The sequence below is a fragment of the Carlito syrichta genome, unplaced genomic scaffold, assembly GCF_000164805.1.
Source record: "Carlito syrichta isolate Samal-C Ts95f unplaced genomic scaffold, Tarsius_syrichta-2.0.1 Scaffold304635, whole genome shotgun sequence".
Classification (NCBI taxonomy): Eukaryota; Metazoa; Chordata; class Mammalia; order Primates; family Tarsiidae; genus Carlito; species Carlito syrichta.
Window position 1 is genome coordinate 426,992 of NW_007248731.1, and position 19,392 is coordinate 446,383.

Below are 19,392 nucleotides of genomic sequence, written 5' to 3' on the forward strand. Positions count from 1 at the left end.
ATCGAGGCCGGAACGCGCGCGCCCTGCCACTCTGTGCGAAACGTGCTGTCAGAGGCGGCCTGCGGCTCCAGGGCGCTCCGGGTGTGCACGTGTGTGTTGCAGGCGAGCGGGGGCGCAGCCATCGAATGCTGACTTGATTTTGGTAATCTCCGAAGACAATCGCAACAGTTAGAGAAAGACTTCACCGCAAGCCCGAGCGTCTAGCTCGCTGCGGGAAGCTGGGATCCTCGCTGCGCTTGAGCCCGGACACAATGAGGGGGAAGAGCCCGGCCGCGCCTGTGGAGACGGCCGATTCATTCTTTGGAGGTTGGAGGGGGAAAGTTGATGAAAGTCTCCGGGGCCCTGGGTCTCACTTGTAGCACGCATCGCTCGAGGGGTTGCGAGGCCCTGGGATTCTGCCCTCCCCCACTCCCAGCCCCAAACCTGGGCGGATAAAGAGGTCTCTGCCCTTTTTCTCATACAGCTTTCATTTTCAAGTTAGCACTGTGTTCAGGAAAAGGCTCTGGGTGACCGCAGTTGAGGGGCAAGAGATCCATCCACTGCGTAGACCTTGAGTGCAGAACTAGCTTTTTACTAAGAGTGAGCTAACAACTTTCGTGGTAGAAGACACACTCTGGAAGGGAGTTGTGTGTGCGTTTTGGTTTGTTAGAGATAGGTTTGGGGAAGTGGGAGGTGTCTTTTCTGAGGATGATTTCTGAAACTGATCCTTGAGTGCGGTTGCGCTAATCTGGAAACCCCTCGGGGTAAATCCAACTCCTAATTGTGATTAAAATGTACATCAGCGGGGAGTGCACCTTCCTGATGAAAAATCCTAATGAAATGTAAACAGTTTGGTCACATGGATGTTTTGCTTGGTGATGCCAAACATCTGGCCCTGTGCCACAACACCTGGGTGAAAAGCAAAAATGAACCATGCTGCCTCCCTCGTGTAAACATCCTTCTGAAGTGAGGCTGCCCAGTAAATTGAGGCGGAGGTAACTGGGGCGATTCTAACTCAGGTCGGACCCCAGGCTGGGTGCCTTGATTAATTCAGTTATTTCCTCTGCAGACTCCTTTCCTTTGTACTTAACCTTTCAACAGTGTTTGCTTTTAGATCACAGCCCCTGGGGGAGTGGGGGGGAGGGGGTGTCACCTGCTTTTAAATAAATGTCCATGCAGTGATTTTTGCTGAGTGCAAGACACCCTTGTTATCAGCAGCCACTCAAATTCTGTCTCCTTTAACTGTTTATATGCTTTAAGAACTTTTGAAAGAGTACTGCCTATTCCATAGGCTTTGATAATGAGCTCAAATCTGTTACTATTGTCTTATAAATTCATTTCCAGGTTTGATCTTTTTTCTGGGTACAAGGCTTCTGGTGGAAGGCAGACTTACTTCCTCTTCTGATTCAAGGTTTCTAAGGTAACTTAGCCAGTGGCTCAGGAAATCTGCTTAGGAGGGAGGAGACATATTTAATTTATTTTTCAAAAGTGCTTAGCATTTCTCCTGCCACTTTTAGCCAGGAGGACAAAACTTAAATTTACTTTTTTTGTTGTTGGTCTCCTGTCTTTCTCTGACCGACCCAAAGTTAAACTTCTCTGGGAAGCTGAAGCCCTTATAATGGCACTCAAGCTTAGAGCTTTAGAAGCCGACCTGGGCCTTTCTCGGAATCCTGTAGAGCTTGTGGTTTGACTGCTTGGAGCCAGAGGGAAATGGCCTGCTACTGTGTTTGCTGTCAGTTTGTAAACCTTCCATTGCCATTTAATAGGTGTCTGTCTCGTCTCCTTTAAAACTAGGTGTCTCTCGACTCTCATCTTTGCTGGTGAAAACAGAGAGCCTAAGTCAGCCAGCCCCAACTTTAGTTCTTAGAGATGCCCAGAGTTCCTCCCTGGGAGGCTAGGGGGCGCCATGCCAAGGTGTGATGGGCAAAGGGTGTGGTCCAATTGCCTCTGGCAGTTTTGGAAATATTAAAAATTCGGCATTGACCTCCCATGCCTAAATCTACCCATCTGTAAAATGAGCAAATTATGTCATTTTCCTTATGGGGTTGTTAGGATTCAGTGAACTGATATTTGCAAAAAGACTTAGGCTATCTCCCTCTGGCTGAATGTTGACTCAGCATCCCTGGCGGCTGTTTTTTTCTCCTCTGATTCCTGGGATGATCTGCCTCATACTTAGTTAGGTGGCCTTTAAAAACCTCCACTTTGCTCTATAATATCCACTCTCTCATATGGTGAGCATAGGCCCCTGATTAGACTTTTAAAAAGTTTCTATGTGGTGCATCCCTTACTCTTAAGTTAGATTTGCCTGGGGTGGTGAACACCTAACCCTTTCAAATATTTTTGGAAAACTTTACACAGGACCCTATGGAGAACAGAATGCTTTGTAGGCCATATATATATATATATATATATATATCAATGTAAATGTGTATCTGCATATAAATGGCATATATATACACGCACATAGATGGTCAGTGGTTCAAAAGGGTCACTTTTTTGGTTGAATGCAAAATTCTGCTCTTATTTGCTTTTCTTAGTAGAAATGCAACATGGCACGCGTTCAAGGATTTTTCCTTTTCTCGTCCCATCTTCTAGTATAAAAGGAGTGTGGCAGAACTTGACGGTGTGGCTTAATGGTTACAAGCACAGGCTTTGGCATTTGACAGACCTGGAGTTGAATCTTTTCTCTGCATGTGTCCTTTAGCTTTTCTGAGCCTTACAGGAAAGTGTTTTGAGATTTAAATAAAGTTGTGCATGTCAAGTCCTGGATAACAGTACTCAGCCTAGAGGTGAGTACATAAAAGTAACTTGGGGTACGTGAAATTAAGGATATATGAAACCCCAGAAATAACATATACAATTTTATATGCATTTTTATGGTTGTATGTTTATAGCTATATCCATAATCTGATTTTCTGAGAAAACTGCAACCCCCCAAAGATGGAAACTGCTGACTCCAGTGTTTGAGGCCTGAGGCAATGGACCGCCTTCCTGGATAGGCTGGAAGGGGTTGAGTTTTGGTGGCTACTCTAGGCCTTATTCCAGGATAGCCCACTCCAAAGAAGCCCTCCTTTGACTTCCCGGTTTCCCTTTCACCAGGCAGGCTGTTAATTGGGCCTGGGAGAAGCTGAAGAATGGTGCCAAGTCCTTGTGACCTCAACTAAATGTCTTTCTCTGGACCCAAGCATTCTGGGATGCCCTTGTTTGTGAAATTTATTTAATAGACACTTATGTAATCCTTACAACAGGCTAGTCACTGCTGTAAACCTTTTCCAAGTATTTACTCACTGAATCCTCACGGCAACCCTATAATTTTACAGATGGGTCAGCTTAGGCACAGAGAGGTTAAGTTACTTTCTTAAGGGTACACTGCCAGGAAGTGGCATCGCTGGGTTTACAAGCCCTAACTGACGGTAGCATTTCCTCAGGTTTTCCCAGAGCAGCCAAGGGGAGCTTCTTTAGCTATAACCTAGAGGCTATGAGAAATGGCGACAACCAATGTCAATTTTCCTTTCGATCTTGGAGTTTCCTAAGCCAGCCAATCTTGCTGTAACTCAGAGAGGCTGGAAGCCCCTGGATGGCCTGGGCCTCTGGATCTGGAAGAATCACATTTTTTTTTTACATATAATGAAATGTAACTTTTTTTTTTTTTTTGAGTCGGAGTCTCACTCTGTCGCCCAGACTGGAGTGCAGTGGCCGCTCCCGGCCACCGCAGCCTCAGCCTGCTGGGCTCCGGCGATCCTTCCGCCTCAGCCTTCCGAGTAGCCGGAATTACAGGCATGCGCCACCATGCCCGGCTGATTTTTTGATTTATTGTAGAGATGAGGTCTCGCTGCCCAGGCGGGTCTCGAACCCACAGGCTCAGGCAGTCCACTCACCTCAGCCTCCCAAAGGCACGGGATTACAGGTTGAGCCACCGAGCCTGGCTTGAAATGTAGCTTTGATGAGGTTTGAGGAGTGTGTCTGCCAGTTCCTCCCAAATGGCGCTGAGATGTGTTTTGATGAAGTGTCTTTGCATTCGCATCTTGGTGGACAACTCCTCTTGGAGGCTGAGGAGGGGGTGATTTATTAGAGTGCTCTCTGGTGGGTGAGCCTGTTTGCCAGCTTCAGATCCCAGTGCGGACCAGACCCTGGCAAATCTAGTTCCAGCTGGGAAACACGCAGGTCTTCCAGGCCTTTTTCTCAGACAGAAGGGCCTCAGCCTGCCTTCACCCATTCCCTGGGGTGTGACAGGAGAAGCTGTTCTGTAGGCACACGGAGAGAAAGGAGAGTCTGAGAAAGTTCTCTGGAGTTGAAGGGGGAGGGGATGGGGGGAACTCTTAGAAAATCCTTAACTAAATGCAGCTGCTTGTTACACGGAGCCTGACTTGCATGCCAGGAATATCTAAAAAGCTAACGAATACAAAATAAAAATAAACAGCAGTAAAAAGGCTCTCTCTTTGTTGCAGTAAGCTCGGTTGGGGTTTTCAGTTTGTTTAGGAATGGGATAATTGTGGCATCCACTTTATTTTGGTAAGGCAGTGAAACGTGGATTGATGCTATGTCACTGGGATGCTACCACCACCTGAACTTTGTCCTTTCTCCCTCCGTCTCCGCCCGCCGAGGACGCCCAGGCATGGACATCCCCAGGGCCCGAGTCTCAAACTGTTGCCCCTGAGTGAGTTACACTGGAAGAGGGCAGATAATTTAATGGGATAATCTTGGCAGGGCCAGCAAATTTCACACCTCATCTCTCACTAATAGAAAGGCAGTAGAAGGCTACAACATCCTCAGATGAAAAGGTTGTATAAAAAGGCTCTGCTTAACAGTAACTGTCTGTCCATAAATAAGATTTTGTAGAGTCTCGATCCAAAGGCTGTTATTAAATACTGATAAGCCAAGCCTCATAATGTTTGGCCTCCTTACATTTCCTTCTTTTTTCTTCTCTCCATAGAATCATATATATATATATATATATATATATATATATATATATATATATATAATTTTTTTTAAAGAGAGAAGGGGGCTAAAAGATCAACCATTCCAAACTGTTTATTTTTTCAAGAATTTCTGTACAGAATGGACCTTCTTTGATAGCTGTTTAAAGAGGCGGCATGGAGTAACAGAAATAGAATGGGATTTGAACCTGATGAGGAGTGGGGTTTGAATTGGGGTTTTGCTGCTGATTTGGGGGCAGTTACTCAACCTTCTGAGCCTGTTTCCTTATCTGCAAAACAGGGATCACAATAACGTCAGACTTACAGAGTTTCTGTGAAATAAAGAATAGTATGAACACAGAGCCCTGCACACAGCGCCATAGACCTAACGAACACAAAGTATGTTAGCTACTACCGTCGTTATCAGGGGCTGGCTGGAGGAATCAGAAAATTGTGCTTCAAGGCGATGACCCTTATGCTGCAAGACAGCAACAAGGCTCAGAGAGCAGCCACTTTTACAATAACTTAAAACCCTCCAGTGTTCTGCCTTACAGGGAGCATAGCGACACTGCGGCTCTGCGTGGCACCCAGGCACCCGGGCCAGCCCCGGGACCTGGATGGGAGGAGATTCCACAGTGCTGTTTTGCAAAACCTTAAAACAAAGGCTTTTTTCAGAACCTCGAGCTCATTGGGGAAGAGACACCCCTCCCTGGTGGTTGGTGTAATTCCAGAATCCTACAATGGGGAATGTTACATTTCAGGGACCTCCGCTTGTAATCTGACCGTTTTTAGCTCTAATATCCAAATAATCTTGCTGAGCACAACTTGAAAGAGAAGGATAATGGCCGGAGGAAAGAATCCTGAGGTGCTCTGTTTGCCATTTAAGTTTTCTGAGCACAAAATGAAAAAAAAGTTCATGTTACCCAAAGAGGGAAGAGTAATGAAGTGTGTGGGAAGGGGGAGGGGTGACAAAAAGTCCTTCTGAAGACAAAGAGAGTTTGTTTTTTTATTTTTATTTTTCAGCAGTAAAGCTTGTCACTCAGCGTATTTCAACTAACATTTATTATATATTTATTATGCTCAAGATGTAGTATTAGTGGCCAGGAATAAAACATTATCCTTGCTCCCCAAGAGAGAGGAAGGAGGAAAAGTCTTACTTTTTTGAGGGCCCTCTGTGTGACAGGTATTATTCCTTAAAGATCCTAAGTTTAGCTGTCGCAGCACTCTTTGGAGGTTGGATTTCTGGTTCCATTTTCCAGACAAGGAAATTGAGACTCAGAGAGATAAGTGCCAACCTCATACAGCTATTAAGTTGGGATTTGGGATTTGAATCTAGGTATTTTGATTCTCAAGCATATGCTGTTTCCATGATCTTTAAAGTGTGACTGAGAGGGCTGGTGCAGTGGCTCACAGCTGTAATCCTAGCACTTTGGGAGGCGGAGGCAAGAGGATTGCCTGAACTCAGACATTCAAGACCAGCCTGGGCAACATGGTGAGACCTCATCTCTACAATCAATCAAAAAATTAGCTGGGCGTGGTGGCAGATGCCTGTGGTTCCAGCTACTTGGAAGGCTGAGGCGGAAGGATCACCTGCCCAGCAGGTCGAGGCTGCGGTGGCCGTGAGCATGCCACGGCATTCCAGCCTGGGTGACAAAGTGAGGCTCCAACTCATAAAATAAAATAAAAATAAAGTGTTACTGAGGAGACTAACAGGCAGAAGACATGTTACTGACCCATACCAATGATCTCTCCCACAAGTGAATTACAGGAAAGGGTTGTAGAAAAAGTGCCCTGAGAACACAGGAGTAGAAGACATTAGTTCTCATGGAATTGGAAGGTCAGGGGGAGAACATGAATGCCTCTTTCATAGGCTCGTTGTGAGGGTTTAATGTAATCGTTCGTGGAACACACACAGCACCGCGCCACACACATAATGAGCGCTCAGAGAGTTCTCTGCTGAGTACGGAAGCCCATGAGAGGCCTGGTCAGGATTTGCTGCTTCTAAAACCTGGGCACTCTTGCTCTGCCATGCACTTTTTCAACGGACATTTGGTTTTTGGAAGATTTTAAGTGCCATTGCCAGATGGAAGGGGAGACACCAAGACAGCTGTTTTTGTATCTTCCCCACCTGTCCCAGTCCTGGCTTTTAAGACTGGACTCTGCTTTGGGTGTGGGAGGAGATTTGCACAGGTTTAGAGTTGGACGCCTCCGTAACTCCGGCCAGGATTTTCCGCTTGCCTTTCATTCATTCATGGACCAGACATTCTATGCACTTACTGTGAATCAAGTCTTCTGATAGTCTCACAGGAGATATAAGGATGAATAAGGTTCGATCATTGCTTCGGAGGGCTTTTCAGATCTTGAATTTATGGCAGAGATTCCTAGCTGATCACCAAATCTCTTTCTGTCTCTTCCGGTCATATGGCTTGGTAACATCTCCCAGCTGCCTCGCAGTTAACTGAGGCCATGGAACTCAACGGTAGCCAACGTGTGCGAATGAGATCGGTGGTAGTCAGTGTCATTTGCAGGCTTGATCCACAAAAATCTCCCCAGGTGGGAGTGCTGCGATCCCTTCTGCGGCCTGGCCACCTTAGAAATCATGTGCTGAAGATGCCACCAGATGGAAGAGCCTGGGACCTTCCCTCAGGCATGGAGGAAGCCACACTTGTTTGGGTTTTATGTGGACCAGACTTTTGTAAAGGCTGAGGTTTGGGGGATTCTTCAGTTACAGCGGCTAATGTTACCTTAACTCACTTCAGTCTGTAAAGTGGGCCTGGCTTGGTGGCTCAGTCTGTAATCCCAGCCCTTTGGGAGGCCAAGGCGAGTGGATTACCTGAGCCTGAGGGTTCGAGACCGGCCCGGGCAACTTGGTGAGACCTCCTCTCTACAATAAATCAAAAATGAGCTAGGCGTGGTAGTGCGCGCCTGTCGTTCTGGCTACTGGAAGGCTGAGGCGGGAGGATTGCTGGAGTCCAGCAGTCGAGGCTGCAGTGGCTGGGAGCATGCCACTGCACTCCAGTCTGGGCAACAGAGTGAGACTCCAACTCAAAAAATAAAATAAAATAAATAAAAATAAACTGTAGTATGCTGTGAGATCAGTTTAGTGGGTCAGGACCAACGTTTTTAGATGGAATACAATAGGAAACCTAGTTTGTGTCTGATCTGGGGCTCCCTCCACTGAATTAAACTCCTTCCTGAATTATCATTATTTATTTTTTTTAGTTAGACTCTGTCGCCCAGGCTGAAGTGCAGTGGCACACTCACAGCCACCGCAGCCACAACCTGCTGGGCTCAGGTGATCCTTCTGCCTCAGCCTTCCAAGTAGCTGGAACTGCAGGCACACGCCACCATGCCTTCCTGAATTATTTATGGCATGCATAGTGTGCTTCCTGAGCACAGTGTGAGAGGAACTGAGACTGGCCTTGCCCTCAGGGAGTTTACCTTTTAGGGGCAATAAAATAGGAATTTGGGAAATGATTATACAGCCAGTGAATACAGAGTTGACAATTCTGTATGCAGAATCCTGAGATGGGAGAGGTCTTTGGGGAAGAAGTGGACCACAATTGAGCCTTGAAGGAAGGCTTGAGAAGATGATGGATTGAAGGGTGAGGGGAGGAGGAAGAGTTGGACATCCTGCTGCCCACAAAGGACCACAATTCTGCAGCTGCTCTGGTCTCTGTGGACTTGCCAAGGTAGTCCCAGGTTCTTAGATCCAGGCCTTCTCCTTGGGATGAAGCTGGTATCCAGGGGATAGGAGAATGAAGAAAAGAGGGGCCTTGGAGTGATGCCTGTAACTTTTTCTGCCTATGCAGGGTGAAGGAGGAGGGGAGCCTGAGGACTTGTCTTTCTCTCCTAGGTGTGCCCCAGGGAGTTAAAAGCGTTATACATTACAGAGCTGCTTGTCAAAGGTATAGGATTGTGCCACATTCCCGCTACTGTAACAGCTTTGTTGTGTAGTGCAGCCTACTAAATTCTAGTCTGCCCTTGGCCTGCTTGATGAAAATCATAATCATATACTGGTGATTAACACATCGAGCATACTGTGTGGCAGGTGCCATTCTAAGTTCTTTAAGTGTTTTCACTTGCATAGTCTTCATGGAAGCCTTATGAGGGGGGCATTAGTTATGGTCCCCATTTTCCAGATAAGGAAACTGAGGTACAAAGAAGGTAAGTAACCTGCCCAAAGACAGCGAGTTAAGTGGGAAAGCTAGGTATCCCGAGGCCTGGGTGTTGTTCTTAATCATTATGCCATATTGCGTCTCAGTTTTTTTTTTTTTAACTTTTTCTGATGATTAAAATTCTTTATAAGATCCCAGCCAAATAGCTGAGTCAAAATAATTACAATTAAATCCTCCATTTGTATAGGGCTTTGCTGCTTACAAAATTGTTTTATGTACAGTATTACCTTTAATTTTCCAAGGAATAACGATGAAATAGGATTTCTTCCTCTTTCCCCTTTTAAATTAGGCGAGCGAGGTTGGCAACTCAGTCAAGGTCAGTCACTCTGTAGCCAGTGGAGCCTGTCTGAGTCCCAGGCTCTTTGACTTTGGTCCTGTCATGCATTCTGCTTGGTGAGATTATTTGTATTTGCAATTTTGGGCTCTAAGACACTGATACACCACTGTTTTCACCAGCAGATGAATTTTCCTGATTCTCACTTGTTTCATCCGCAGAACCCTCAAACTAGCTGGTATTTTTTAGAGACGGTTAGTTGAGAAGCAGTTGTAGGTGTGGCCTAGCACTGGGATCCCAGCAACTTGAGAAAATTCCCTTGCAAATAGACAGAGAGAGGTTACTTAAAAACAAGGCGCGTCCTAAGTGGTTGGTGATGGTAGCAGGCAGAGGAGCCAGGAAGAGAAGGGCCTTGGCATAGGCTTATAATGCAGTCATCTCTGAGGTAGGCCTTTGTAGCACCTGGATGCTTTTGCTTATAGTTATGTGAATGTTGCTCAAGGACATGGACTTCCTTATGTTCTGTGAAGGTTAAACGTCATAAGGTAAAAATAGAACCCGCTGCTTGAAACCCTAGATATCCTTGAAAGCCTCTTATCTGTTTTTCATGGGAAATTGACACCGATTCCGGATGGGTTCAGTTACTGTTCATCAAAGCAACTTATTTTGCTTTTTCTCCATAAGACAGATTATATCCCTGCCTCTTGGATGTCACTCCAACTGAGGTATTTCACAGTTTTTGCATAATTTTCACACTTCCTGGAGGGTTGTTTTTCCTACCTGAACTTTCAGTGTGATTATGGGATGTACTAGCCCTTCGTATGCATAACTTGACAAGTAATGCTTAATCCAGTTATGACTGTGTCGATGACTTCCTCCTTCAGAGAACTGTTGGGCATTGTGTGGGAATTTCCAGCCCCAAGATATTGCCTGTTTGAGATGAGGTGTGCAGGCGACTCTTAACAAACAGAAACAATCTCTGATGATGTTCTTAATCTACTGGTGATTTATTCACCTTCTTTTCCTCTCTGCAGCTCCTAGTGCTCTGCCCACTCGTATCCAGTGTCCCCACGTCAAGGAATCAAAAACTTTGCCTGAGACCAGATGGTCTTTAGTGGGTCAAAGTCTGCTGTTGGAGCCTCCCAGGGGACACCTGATAAAGGGCATCCCTCTTCCAGAATGAGGAAGGGGGAGCTGAGCTAAGCATGCCCAGTTTGTTCTACCCATTCGTGTGTGAGTCACTGCCCAGGACTGTGCCTCAAGTCCCTAGAAGGAGGCAATAGAAAAGGGGCAGAGAGAGTCTAAGATTTAAGGCCGATTGGTCTCCCTCACTGGGAAGAAAGCACCCAGCACAGCAAGCAAAACATTTACCCGCTTATGCCAGCTGCCACTTGAGTTTTCTTTCTTTCTTTAAAAATTATTTTTATTTATTTATTTTGAGTGGGAGTCTCACTCTGTCACCCAGGCTGGAGGGCAGTGGCATGCTCCCGTCCACTGCAGCCTCAACCTGCTGGGCTCAGGCGATTCCTCCACCTCAGCCTTCCAAGTAAGTGGAACTACAGGCATGCACCACCATGCCCAGCTAATTTTGTTTGTTTGTTTATTGTAGAGATGAGTTCTCACCAAGTTGCCCGGGCTGGTCTCGAACCTGTGGGCTCAGGCAGTCCTCTCACCTTGGCCTCCCAAAGTGCTGGGATTATAGGCATGAGCCACTGTGCCCAGCCACGTTTTCTCTTTCAAGAAGCAATTGCCAGATTTCATGATCGTGTTGGGGTTACAACTTTATCGATGAGATGCTTGACACGTTTTACAGATGACCCGACCCCATCTTTGCCTCAGAGCTCAGGTTTAGAAAGTTTCTTAGCCATTCCAGGATGTGAGCGCAAGTGGCTTCCCCCAAACTCACAGAATCCAGACAATCTGAGGGGAGGAATGGGGGAAAGAAGGGTCCCGAGAGGCACAGCTCCTTCACCTGCCGAGTGACGCGTCCTGTGTAAACTACCAAGAAACGGTTCTTCCGTTTGGTTAAATATTTGTTTAGCAACTAAAATGAATGCAGGAGAAATTTATGGCAATATCCCCTCCCGTAGGAAGTTGGCTGTTTTGTTAGGGAAGCAAGATGGATACACTCAAAGAGGTCTGAGAAGAACGAATTGAATCAGATGTCAATGTCCGGTTCTTTGTTCAGGGCCTGTCACCTGTCTTGCAGCCTCCAGAAATCTCTACCCTAGCACCTGCTCACCTCCCTGGTACATCTGGCTCAGGCCATTTCCTCTTTTCATGGAATTCTTGCTTGTTCTTCAGCCTCCAGTGCACCCACATTCAGGAATCCGCCTGACCCGCTTCAGCCTTCTTCCCTTCCATCCCCTGTGTCCTCCCCTCCTGCCAGGATTCTCACACAGCCCACCCAAGTCACACCCTCTTGTTCTGATTTAGCCCAACACTCCTAGATTTTATCTTTGCAAGAACTGTCATCATCAGTTTTTGAGCATGCCTGTGGGCCGAGCGCTTCGCGGGGCATTTGGTATTTTGTAGTGGAATCACGATTTTGTCTCTGCAGAGAACTATTGCCCTGATTTCAAGTTCCCAGCCCCTGCTCCCTCCTTTCAGGAAATGCCCTTTCCTCTGTTCGGAAAAGGAATGTCTCTTGCCCACACTAATCATAGTGTTTCCCTGGGACTGAGAGGTTGTCCTTCTGGGTGGGGCAGCTGAGAGATGTCCTTGGCCATGTCTGAGCCTGGGGAAAGCAGCAAGTGTGGAGGAGTGACTTTCACGTCCAGAGCAGGCGTTGCCGAGAGGTGGTCGGAGGTCTGACAGGTTCTAATCTCTCCTCTACCTCCTCGGGGTTTCCTTATCTGAGCCACAGACTCTGCTTTCTTGAGGTGATTGTGTCCTGACAGTGTAAGATCTTACCTCACTAATCTTCAAAACAAAATCAAGTAGGTGTTATCTTTTTTGTAACCTAAAAGGAAGCAGTTTTATTGCTTTTTCTGATGAGAAACTATAGATCCATTTAAAAGCAAATTCAGAAGTGTATAATGAGAACAAAAATCACCCATAACCTTACCATTCAGAGGTAGCCCTGGATAGTGTATTTATGTATGTGCATTTTAAAAAAGAGATCACAACTATATTCCCAAGAGAAAACAGAGGCTCAGAGATGGTTAACAATGTCTACAGGGCCACTTCACAGTTGCCTTTCAGTCTGTCCACTCCTGTATGGGCAGGGATGGGAACTCATATTAGTTAACTAATGTCTGGTCCAGCACATTTTACTCAGTAGGAATCACTAAATATGTATTGCATGAATGCCAAATTCACAATAATTAAGTGCCACAATGAAAGTACTAAGTTTTGTGGATCAAGGAGAGCCCAGCGTTGGTCGGAATTATTGGGGAGTTTTTCTGAAGGAAGTGGAGCTTGTGAGAGTGACCCAATACGGACTTGATTCCTTCCCTTGTGGGCGAAGCGGTGAGCTGGGACGCCTGAGTGCTTCTTGCCGTCGGGGCTGGGCACTGCCCCAGACAATGATCACTTCTGAGGTATCCAGAAGGACATTCACAGGTGCCAGGGCAACAGAAAATTAAGACCTAGAGTCCGACATGAAGAAATGAAGTGGGGGAGGAGGACAGTGGGGCACAATCATGTATCCCATCAAGGATCCCCTGACACGGCTCTCAGGCTGCTCTTCCCAGACTGTTGATGGTCCCCTCTCGGGTCTCACTGGGCATCTTTGTACATGGTGACTTTTCACGGGCTGTTCCTTCCTGCAGGAACACCCTTCCTTTGCCCATCAGCCACAGTCCTACCCTGGCTTGCTTTCTTGACTCAACACACTTGTTTTCCTAGCACCCTGTGTTTTTGAACAGCCTTCATCATAATTGGTCATTAATATTTACGTAATGATGGTGTTTTCAGCATCTTCTGTGTCACTGGGCTGGGTGCATCTCTGGGTCTCCTCAGGGCCTGGTCCAGTTGAGTGGATTCCATTTCCTTTTACTAAGTCTCATTCTTCCTTCCTGGAGACTGTGACAGCCCCAGGTTACTTTACTGTTACTATGTGGGAATTTACAATGCATCTTTGGACAACTGAACACCTCCAGGCTCTCTTCCGACAGCTGAGGAACCTAGCCCTGTAAAAGCCAATCCCGACTAAATTCAATCTGCCGTGGGTTCTCTTCGGAGGGGAACAGTGGGCAGCCTGATAGCTGGGCTGTTTTCCCAAGATGGAAACTCTGTGATAACTGGTTTCTGGTGGCTGTAGATTAGGGTTGCTCTGCTCTTTATTGACACCCAAGTCAATCTCTCCTTGGCCGCCCTCCTCTGTCTCCTTTTCATCGTATTAGGTTCGAGGAAAGGGGTGGAACATCCTGGAACCTGGCCACGGGAGAGCAGCCCTGCAGCCTGGAAATGGTGGTGAGGTGGCGAGTGCTTGCTGCTTGCCCTGAGCGGCTTTCTCTCCCCTCCCCTTTCTTTCTTCTGGAATTCTGCAAGAGGTCTCATTACTGGGGAAATATCCCCTGGGGAGCTCTTCCTCTCTCTACTCTCTCTTAATAAGCAGAGGGGGACATTTTCTATACGTTTTTTCCACTTGCAAGCCATCTGGATGCAAATCTGGTAAGAAAGGCCCGTGTGTCTGTGGATTTTCTACAGAAACTCTGCTTTAGAGCCCAGAGCCATCTGCTTTTAGCGGGGACACCTTTCATCCGTGCAGGAGAGAGAAAAGGGAGCTTAATAAAGCTTTGCCTGGGTTTCTTGGGGACGGGGACAGTGGTGGGGGAGGAGAGAAGCCTGGGATGTTTTTATTTCTTGCCTGGCAGTGTTAGCCAGAAGTGGACCTTGGTCAGCAGACACACGGAGGTCCGCTGGGTGTCAGGCCTGGGCAGGGTGCTGGGCTCCAGGCCCTCTGCGGGGGCTCAGAGGCTGGCCTGGTGGGGAGCATGAAAAAGATGGAGGTGGCGCAGTGAGAGTTTGGGCACTCTCACTTGGGAAGTATGGGGGTGAGAGGCTCCTGTCAGAGTGGAGGAGAGAGAATCTGGAAACTTCTCTCCAAGGAGGTGTCACTGGAAGAAATGTGTCTGGGAGGCAGGAACACAATAGGCCACTATGCATTTTTAAAGTGATATTCATAGTAATGTGGGGGCTTATTCTGACAAACAAGAGCACAAAATCTGCTGCCTGCAATATTGACTCTTGACTGAGTGATAAAACTCGCTTCCCAGGCCCCTTCCTGAGAGGCAGCTTTTCCCTGGGAGCCTCAGCTGCTCCGCCAAGGCCAAGCCACCCAGAAGGAGGCTGAGCCCCCACGTCTGGTCGCCTCATGGCTGGGGCTGGAGGGAGGAGTGGGGTTCAGGATAGGGGGTGTTAGTTTCTTTTTCTCCCACCGTGAGAGTTTTAACTCCTTCCCTGAAGAGGATGGAAGAATGGGGGAGCTGAAGGATGGAAGGGCACCTCACAAAGCTTATCTGAAATCGAAGGTTCAGAGGGCATGCGCGGTTTCGTCTTCATTTCTTGGTGAATGGACCCATTCACTCTGCACATATTTATGTGGTAGGCATTGCCCTTGAAGCTGAGGATAAGACAGTGAACAAAACAAAGACCCTCGTCACGGAAGTGTTTAGAAATAAAGAAGTAATGCCACATCAGGTCATAGTAAGCACAAGGGAAAATGAAGCAGGGACAAGAGCTCGTGCTGGGTAAGGGATGGGGCGGGGTGGGTGCTGGCTGGCACAGAGGATGGTCTGGAAGGCCTGTTAAAGGACTCTTGGGCAGACGCCTGCCTAGAGGGAAGGGGTGAGTCCTGTGGCTGTCTGGGGGAGGAGCGGTGAGTACAAACACCTTGAAGTGGGAGTGTTGGCAGTTAACAATATATCTGACACCTGCTTCTGTATTGCTAGTAATGGCACATACTGTGCACCAGGCAGTATTCAGGCATTGCAGCCACCCTGTTAGGTAGGTCTTATTTTTATCTTACCTCATTTCACAGGTGAGGCAGCCTCAGCCACAAGCCAAGCATCCAGATGATGGGAAGACAGAGCAGTTCTCATTTACAGGGGCATAGGTATACCTCAGCCCTGTCCAGAGGAAAGAGCATATGGTTTGGAGAGAAAATCTCAGTTTGGGCCTGGCCCCGCTACTCATCTGTTGTGTGATCTTGGGTGAGATGCTCAACTTCGCTGGGCTTCCATTCCTGATTTGTAAATTGGTCTAATAAACTCTCAGAGGATTATTATGTGTGCTAAGTAGGAAGTCCAGATGAAAGGACATTGCAAACTGCATGGTACCAAGAGAGCATCACTTTATTCTTACTGCATTATGACACCAATTCTCGTTCCTTGCCTCGTGCAAAGAGAGAGAGTGAGAGAAAAATGGAAGTCTGTGACTCAGGTCACTTCTTTGGTTCCTTCCCCCGAACACCTCTCTGAGGGTGGATTATCTGAGGATCCAGTTGCACGACCAAGTGTGTTTCAGGATCCAGAACTCTGCGATGAAGTTGGTGTGGAGGAGTTTCACATTTCTAAAGAAATCCTTCTCACACGTCTGAAGAAATGGCTGGAGGTGCTAGGATTTCTGATCCACCCTCTTTCACAGTGCCAGGCTATCTGTGAGATCCAGATCAGGATCTGTGGGCAGCTTTCTGTCATTTCACACAGCGTAGATGGTAGGTGCGTGATAAAGGTCGCTTAAGTGGCCCCCAATAGGGCCACCTTTTAAATGATCCTTTACATCTGTCCCGGAGTCCTGTGCACAGCATGGCTCCATCCCAGGGGATTTGGAGAGGTGGGTGTTATTACTGGGGGGGGGCATGCTATAGAATGGGACAGCCCGGGTGAAGGGACATCTCCCAAATTGATCATGGACAGTGAACCTGGATACTACTCTCAGATCTGGTGAGGTGTACTTGGCCTCCGCCACAATGCCCGTGGTCTGTCAGTTCATTTGCTTGTCAACCAAATGATCAGTAGACAGTTGGATGACTACTGTTAACTACTGTTAACAATAATCTATTGTGCATTCCAAAATTGCTGGAAGAGAATAATTTAAATGCCCCTAGCCTAAAGAAAAGATAGTGTTTAAGGTGGTGGCTATCTCAGTGATTACCCTGATATGAGCTTCACGCGTTATATGAATGTATCAAAATATCACATGACCTCCAAAATACGTACATCTGTTACATGTCAATTAAAAAAATGTTAACCAAATTATGGGTTGAACATCTACTAGGTACCTGGTACTTGCTAGGTGCTGGAAATATACAATAGTGAATGAGACGGGGTCTGGCTGGTTGCTCTAGGGAGGGTCCTGAGGAGATGCCTGGGATCTATTTTGTAATCGGAACGCTTGCTGATGCTCTTTGCAGCGCCCCTGGAAAGTGCGTGGGGGTGCGGGTGCTTCGGTGGCCCCTTGCTGAAGACTGGCAGGTGTGCACCCATCTAGCTGGCACAGCGTCTGGTGCCTGTGATCAGACCCTAGCCATCCAGTCTGCGATTTGTTTTCCCCGAGGCAGCCGTGGCTTCCTGCAGTAAGCTCCATCTTGGCTGTGCTGCCATCCCCCCCGGGGTTGGAATAACAGCCTCCTGGGGACTGGCTAATCTTGGGAGAAGCAGAGCCCCCGGGGAAAGAATCCTGTCTCCACTGTATGCACCTAGGATTAGGAAGAGCTGCCGCTAATGCAATTAGGTAAGGGCAAAGGCCCTGGATGTCGGGAAGCCGGATGTACGGGGTGAGCCTTCCAGCTGCCCTCAGCCCAGGGCTTCCTCTGTCACCACTCTCTGGGGCTGCAAGGACCCTGGACATAGGCAGTCTGACTGGAATCAAAGTGCTGGCTCCGGAAGTTAGCTGAACAACCCACTCAACTAACTGTGACCTTGAGCAAACCTCAAAGCCCCGGTTTCCCCATCTGTAAAAATTGGGGCACTAACTCATGTTAGTGCCCCATTTCCCCTTGGTGAGGATGCAGTGGGATAACGCATACGGGCCACTGGCATGCACAGCGTGACCATGGCGAGCCATCCATCAGCATGTGCTAAGACGACCATTTTCCAGGTGAGCAACCTGAGGTGCGGGCCAGAATTAAACACCCTGAATTCCTCAGTGCTGGAGTCTGAAAAACCGGCTTTCCTGGCCTCTAGCACCAAGGCCACGAAGGAACCAACTTCCTTCTCTCTCACTGGTGGTGGTCCAGGTGACTTGCTGGCCTGGGCCAGAGATAAAAAAATGAGGAGGAGCTGGGATAGCCCAGGACCAGTCGTCAGAGGCCAAGGAGTCTCTTTCCAGCTGATTCCACTGATGGAGTTACTCCAGGGTCTTCCTTCATCTCCTCCTCTGTGCAATCGGGTGGCTTGACTGTCCTTTCCAGCCCTAAATTTTTTCAGGAAGCCCACTGGAGGAAGCAAGAATGGAGAAGGAGAGAGAACATAGTGTGACATTGTGATAAGAGCTAGCATTTTGAAAATCCTGACTACATGCTGGGGACTTTCTGGGTGCCAGGGATACACAGGGCCTGGGACATTATCCCTGTTTTCTAGGGGCTCCTGGATTCATGGAACTGGTGGTGGTTGTGGGTTGCAGTGGTGATCGGAAAAGAGAAATAACCAGAGGAGTTAGAACTCATTTCGACAGGTACCTCGATAGAGATGTGAACAGTGGTTCATGGCCCCCAGGCCAGGGTGCCTGTGTATGTAGAACCCTGAACACTGTGTGGGGAAGGGGAGTTCAGGGTTGGGAGCCAGGTTCCAGAAGGTTCTGGTGGGAGGGTTGGCAGCCAGTCCAAGCTCCAGGGGGCTATTCCTCCAGTTAGAAACTATCAGAAAGGCCGGACTTGGTAACTCAGCCTGTCATCCCAGCACTTTGGGATGCTGAGGCGATTGGGCTGCCTAAGCCTGCAGGTTCGAGACCAGCCCGGGCAACTTGGCAAGACCTCGTCTCTAAAATAAATAAAAAATTGGCCGGGCGTGGTAGCGCACACCTGTAGTTCTGGCTACTTGGAAGGCTGAGGCGGAAGGATTGCTGGAGCCCAGCAGGTCAGCACTGGGGTGGCCCTGAGTAAGTCACTGCACTCCAGCCTGAAGGACAGAGGGAGACTCTGACTCACAAAAACAAAAACAAAAACAAAAACTACCGGAATCCCCTCTGAGGGGGCTGTAGGGGCTTTGGAGTTATACTGGTGTTTCCTCTTTCAAGGGGAAAAATTAGCTTTGCCTTTAAGCGTTACCTTTTTGTCCCTTGGCTTCCTAGTATGGCGAGATCCAAATACAAGCTATTTGCACTGAACTTGTTGATTTTAGCACGTGGTAGACTAGAATAAGAAGTCTAAATAGTCTGTTTTTCTTCCCTTTGGGGGCATGTTTTCAGACCTTTTAAAGAAAGTCTTGTTGAAAGCCTTGAAAACTTGTGACTGTAGGTGGCGGATGTGACCTTGGGTTCGGGACATATTGTGAATCCGCTGTGTTCTTGGGCCTGCACTGAGCAAGCTTTCTTGAACGCTTAAGATGGTGAAAACACGGGTCCAAGCCACAGAAGCCCTTTGGAGAGATTCTGTATGAGGGGGAGGGTGAGGCAGCTTTGAATGCTGTTTGAACACTTAGACTGCTAAGTGCGACTCTTCAAGCACTTCACGGGCCTTAAACGGTCGAGTGCAAAGGATATTCGGGAACATGAAATATCCTGCTGATACTAGAATAAAGACCCCTTATCTTCTTCCTCAATATTGACTTAGAATAATAACTGGTTTTAAACTTTCTCCCAATCAATTAGTTTTTAATTTAGAAAATGCCTTTAGGGAAAACTTACAGAAAACTTACTGGAAGTTTTAGAGATCAGAAGGGATTCTTTAAGGAGGTGAAAAAGATAAAAGTATTACTACAATCAGAATGTTCCCTTTTTCTCCCATGATGTTAATTTATCGACACGTCTTATCTTGAGTATCTTTTGTTTGTAACACTGTGTGGGTAAACTGAAGAAGGCACTACAATTTAGCCTCTGTCCTCTGTGTGTGTGTATATTTATATGTGGGTTTATTAATTGTTTTTCATGGGAAAGG

At 47.4% G+C, this 19,392-nt stretch overlaps 1 protein-coding gene across 1 annotated transcript in view; it reads left to right on the forward strand.

The window, feature by feature from the left end:
* The first annotated feature begins 188 nt into the window (after nucleotides 1–188).
* Nucleotides 189–19,392, forward strand: part of ROR1 (receptor tyrosine kinase like orphan receptor 1) — a 421,847-nt gene continuing 402,643 nt past the window's right edge. Inside the window, exon 1 of the mRNA XM_021713621.1 lies at nucleotides 189–306. Coding sequence (XP_021569296.1) covers nucleotides 252–306 — 55 coding nt within the window. The 5' untranslated portion in view covers nucleotides 189–251. The remainder of the gene's footprint in view (nucleotides 307–19,392) is intronic.